Here is a 5,445-nt window from a genome sequence, read left to right as displayed (position 1 = left end):
CCCCCCCCCCCCCCCCCACACACACACACACAAAAGGCTGTCCCCTGACATCTCCAAAACCAGCACGGCGCCACAGTTCAGGGGGACATCTGGGAGACAGCCCATCATGGGTCTACAGTTCAGAGGGATGAATGGGAGACCGCCCAACACTGGGAGACTGTCCATCGCTGGGACAGAGTTCAAGCGGGTGGCCGAGAGACCGTCCATCACTGAGGTGAATAGAGGGATGAACCAGGAGATCTGCAGCTAGTGTAGATACCTCGGGGACTGCAGCTATAGTTGACAACATGGATGCTGTAGTCACCGTAGAGACCAGGGGAGCTGCGGTTGCAGTAGTGACAGCAACTGGTGTTGAGACCGCAGCTGACATTGAGACTGCATTTGGCATGGAGACCGCAGCTGGCACTGAGACCACAGCTGGCACTGAGACTGTAGCTGGCATTGAGATCCCTGGAGCTTGTGTCAACATAGGGACTTCAGGCACTGTAGGTAGCAGAGGGACTTCAGGTGCTGCAGGCAGTGTAGGAACTGCTGTGGGCATAGCTAGCTCTGGTACTCCAGCTGGGGGCATAGCCACTTAAGGGACTGCAGCAGACATGACCCTCTTGGAAGCATGAATGCCTCTCTTGGAGATGTAGGACCCTCATGAGGCATAGAACCCTCTGCAGACTCGGGACCCTCATGATGCGGGAAACCTTCTGTAGACTCAGGACCCTCATGAGGTATGGAACCCTCTCATAGAGATGTGGAACCCTCTCATGCAGGTGTGGAACACTCAGGGTCCACAGGAGACTCGGGAACCCACAGGAGACTCAGGGACCCACAGGAGACTCGGGGACCCTCAGGAGACTCGGGGACCTCTGGAGGTATGGAGTTCTCTGATAGGGAAGATGTGGCAACCTCCAGTGGAGATGGTGTGGAGACACCTGATGGAGATGGTGTGAAGACCTCTGGTGGAGAGTTGGGACTTGTTTCAGATGTGGAGCCCACAGCAGACATGGAGCCCTCCACCAATGTGGGGCCCTCTGAGGTAAGCTCAGAATGTGAGGAATAACAGTGGGAGGCATCTTCTGGACCCTCTTGGGGGAAAGATGAGATTCGTCCTTCAGGATCCACTCAGAGACACAAAGGACAGGTGTACCATCGCAGCCACCACCCATCAGAACATTTAGAGGGAGCGGGCAATGAGGGAGGAGGGTCAGATGACCTAGCTTGGGTCCAACGTCAGCCCCTCTTTCGATGGTGACGTGAAGAGACGTGGAGAGGAGCTGATCCCTCAGGTGACTCGAATGAAGCGCTGGGCTTGCTGGAGGTGGGAGCAGCAGGCAGTCGATGCATGGACTCCAGCATACTTTTTCCTCCAGCACCTCGTTTAGGAACTCCTTCATTCCTCGAGAGTCAAAAATTTCAGGAAAGCAAAAATATTTGCTGATCATGTCCTCTATGACCACCGTAATGACGTAATCAACGAAAATGACGGGTGATTCTGCAGAGTTGTCTCTCATCCTCTGGGGTGAGTGAAGCCAAGAACAGGCAACCTGCTGGGCTCTGGTTTGGTCCTGGCATTCTGTCACGTTCTGTTGGGTTGAACCCAATGGTGCAGGCAGCACGCCGAATTCAGGTGGTGAAAATAATTTATTTCAAAAACACAAAAATGCTGGTGGGGCAGCAAACTTACAAAGACTTCTGGAGTCACAAGGAACACAGGAAACAATGCCAGGACAACAATCAACACAAAGACTCTGACTTAAATACTGACACTGACGAGACCTGATCACAAAACATCACAGGTGTGGGAAGCAGGGAGTGATTGACAGAGGGAGAGCTGGACAGGAACACAACACAAGAGAGCACCATCCTCACACTTTGAACATTTAAAACATTAATTAGGTGTTTTACTTTATCGTGTGTGTTTTGAATCAAGCTGTTTATCATGGTTTATCCAAAATGATACATTTTAGTTGCAGAAGCCAATATTTCATTGAAGCTTTGAAGACACATTTAAATGTCTGATTTGACAACAACAAAAGAAAAGCTACATAAAACACACAAATAAAATAAAAGCTACTGATAATATCCTGGGCAGCACGGTGGCGCAACTGGTAGAGCTGCTGCCTCTCAGCGAGCAGGTCCCTGGTTCAAAACCCCGGTCCAGGGGCCTTTCTGGGTGGAGTTTGCATGTTCTCCCCGTGCATGCGTGGGTTTTCTCTGGGTACTCCGGTTTCCTCCCACAGTCCAAAAACATGCATGTTAGGCTGATTGGTAACTCTAAATTGTCCCTAGGTGCGAGTGAGAGAGTGAATGGTTGTCTCGTTTGTCTCTATGTGGCCCTGTGATGGACTTGCGACCCGTCCAGGGTGTACCCGCCCCTCGCACAGTGATTGCTGGACATGGGCACCAGCGACCCCCGTGACCCAAAATGGAATAAGCGGGTAAAGAAAATGGATGGATGGATGATAATATCCTGATGCATGCTCAATACACTATGCTACGCATGCTACTGATAACACACATCAAAGTGAATGCACAAAATCTTGCTGGTGTATAATATGTTGTGTCGAGGAGATATTGATTTTTGATGACTTTTCTGTAAGAACCTTTATCCACATCATTCTGGATGGTCTCTGACTGATTTCAGTGACTCCACAAAGTCAAACATCATGAGTGAGCGTTACAGAAATCATTCATCACAGCCTCTGCGAGCGCATTAATCAGACTACACTGGAGCAGAAGGAGCTGCCGGCTCCCTCTGAGCTTCACTGACATTTTTTTTGTTTGACAAAGTTCCAAATGAACCTTTTCCCACATCATCAATTAGATTTAGATTTGCAGCAAACAGTCAAAGTGTGCTCAGAGGTCAAGTAAAAATAGAGAAATATCCAGGAGTCTTGTGTTTTGCTTTGCTTTTTTGATTCTAATGCACGTTTGCTTCAGGCTTAAATTGCAAGTTGCAGCATGTTATGGAAATCAGGCAAATTACTGAGGTAAAAGTTTAAATTTGGGCCTCTGGCTTTCATTCAGAGGACTGAGAGTAACATCTTCAGAGAAAATGCAAAACAAACATGTGGAGATGCTAAAGAATTTTAATTATTCATGTGTGGGGAGTAGACTCTTCTGATTCCATCTCTTTCTCCCGGTGAGTCAGATAAAGATAAGGCCAATGATTTGCACAGCACACATGGAACTGAGCATCAACTGATAAAACATTCTTCTTTGGTTGTTTGTGTTTTCCTCCTTGAAATAAGCATGATGCGTTGTAGGCACAAAAGTAAAATTTCACATTTTTAAAACATTTATGCACATGGTTTATGAAGAGTTTGTATGCTGAACGCAGAAGGTGATATGAACAGAGAAACAAAAGGAAAGTCTTGCTTCTGACCTTCTTTTCTCATCCCAGCCCTGAAACATTTTCGCAGTCGGCAGTAACGACACTGGTTTCGTTTGTCTTTGTCCACAACACATTGCCTGTTGAACCTGGAACAAGACACATGTAAACACATTTTAATCTTACATTTACATTACACTGTCTGCCTGCAAGATTTTTCCATAAAATGTTCAAAGTTTTCAGGTCATAAAAAAAGAATAATAATGCCGACTAAAGTTTTATGTTTATAAGAGGAGCTACGATGAAACTCACCTACAGTTGTACGTGTGGTTGTTGCGAATGCTCCTCCTGAAGAAGCCCTTGCAGCCATCACAGCTGGATGCACCGTAGTGTTTACCTGTGGCCCTGTCTGCACAGATAAAACACTGACTTCCACCTCCATCAGCCTGAGGCACTGAAGAGGCGGATGCTGACATGGATGCATCTGCAGCTTAAAAAACGGATAAAAACAGTCACAGACTTTTGTTTTAGCACAGAAACTTCTGAGAGTCTGAGAACACCAGCTTTATTAAACATGCTCCGTGACTGAGGTGATCACTGATGATCCATTTGATCATTTCGAGCACGTTAAGACTAATTCCACCTCGGTGAGAGGGAGTAGCTTGGTGCAAGGGCACAGCTTCAGAACCTGCAAATCATTTGGGTATTGTTTTATAGGTCAGTTAGGTTCAGTGTGAGAATATTAAAAGCAGGGTTATACAGTTTGGAAACTTATCTCTGCTCCGTGTGAATGCCAAGAGCCTCTGAGGAGCTCTGCCAGTTATTACTCAGGAGGAAGAGAAAACTCTCCATTTAATTAGAACAGTTAGAGGTCAGTGTGAACCAAAGTCCGCTACTCTCCTTTGGCTAATTTCACACAGGGCACTTAGTCTTTCGTACGTGTTGCTCCAAAGTGCACGCAGCCGGTGTTCAAGCGCTGCAGCAGAGACTGTACAGACCCCAGGCAATAACGTCTGCAAATTGCACACTTCGTTTAGACAGATGAGGCAGCTGGGGATTAGGATTTAACAAGGAAAACGCTTTCTGTGGTCAAAGATCAGTTAGATTGAATTAAGAGATTAGAATACGGTTTGCCTCGCAGTTTTACGGATTTGAAGAGCGGCCTGATGGTGAAACTGCTTGGTTTAAACTGATGCAGCTTAACACAGGATTAATGAGAAGACTGACTGATTGTTAGATGATTGAGGAATTATGAAATGTTAATTAATATTGACCTGAAAATATTGTTTACGTAACCACAATATCATACTTTAATCATTTTTATTGATTTATTAAGGTTGATACTATTCATATTTGAGCAGGAGAGCCAAACCTTGGACTTGGTGACAGAAAGTAAATCAGTGATGAGTTCTAAACTGAGTTTGACACAAATTAGGCTGATATATTAAATTAAGCGGAGCCCCAAGTGTTTCAAATTTACCTTTTTTTTTTCTATGAAAGCCAATCCTGTAAATCTGAACAAAGGCGCTATCGTCATACCTGTAGGATTTGTTTGTCGTGGTCTCAGTGTTGAGTTAAAATGTTCAGTGTCTGTTGCGAAAAGCACCGTCCCATCAAGCTTCATAGTTCCAATAAAACAAATTTTCAAGAGTTTTTGATCAGCAAAACTTCCCCAAGCTGCAAACTGGCAGAACGTTTATTCCCTTCAGTTCCTCTTTGTCACAGTTCTTCATAGATGAGTTCAAATCCTTTCTGTTCTTGCAAATGTGTCTAAAATCTTCTTTGTGTGCTGCTAATTTTCTTTAAAAACGTTATTTCTCATGTTCTTGTGGCGGCGTTGCAAAGCTTCCTCTGTGATGTCCCACTTTCAGTGACCTCTCAGCGGCGAGGTTTACTCCACAGCTTGTTTGCTTCTTTAAAACGAGATACCAGTTGAGCACGTAAAGGTGAAAGTTCAGAGACTGATAAGAGTCGCTGTGAAAACAACAAACTGATCAGGCGCATTAGCTGTATTTTAAAAACAGAACTCTTCCTTCCAAAGAGAAATCGATGTGATTTTAAAAAGTCAATGAAGACAAAAAAGTGTTCAAAGGTTGCATGTGGGATGCTTTTTCAAAAAT

At 45.1% G+C, this 5,445-nt stretch overlaps 1 protein-coding gene across 1 annotated transcript in view; it reads right to left on the bottom strand.

Moving 5' to 3' along the window:
- Positions 1–5,040, bottom strand: part of hnf4b (hepatic nuclear factor 4, beta) — a 10,599-nt gene extending 5,559 nt beyond the window's left edge. Inside the window, exons 1-3 of the mRNA XM_037695803.1 lie at positions 4,865–5,040; positions 3,638–3,809; positions 3,380–3,474 (exon numbers count right to left, since the gene is read on the bottom strand). Of these exons, the coding sequence (XP_037551731.1) occupies positions 3,380–3,474; positions 3,638–3,809; positions 4,865–4,949 (352 nt within the window). The 5' untranslated portion in view covers positions 4,950–5,040. The remainder of the gene's footprint in view (positions 1–3,379; positions 3,475–3,637; positions 3,810–4,864) is intronic.
- Between the last annotated feature and the right edge of the window lie 405 nt (positions 5,041–5,445).

Source organism: Nematolebias whitei, chromosome 2 (assembly GCF_014905685.2).
Source record: "Nematolebias whitei isolate Nwh7 chromosome 2, NemWhi1, whole genome shotgun sequence".
Lineage (NCBI taxonomy): Eukaryota > Metazoa > Chordata > Actinopteri > Cyprinodontiformes > Rivulidae > Nematolebias > Nematolebias whitei.
This window is presented reverse-complemented; position numbering and strand designations above follow the sequence as displayed.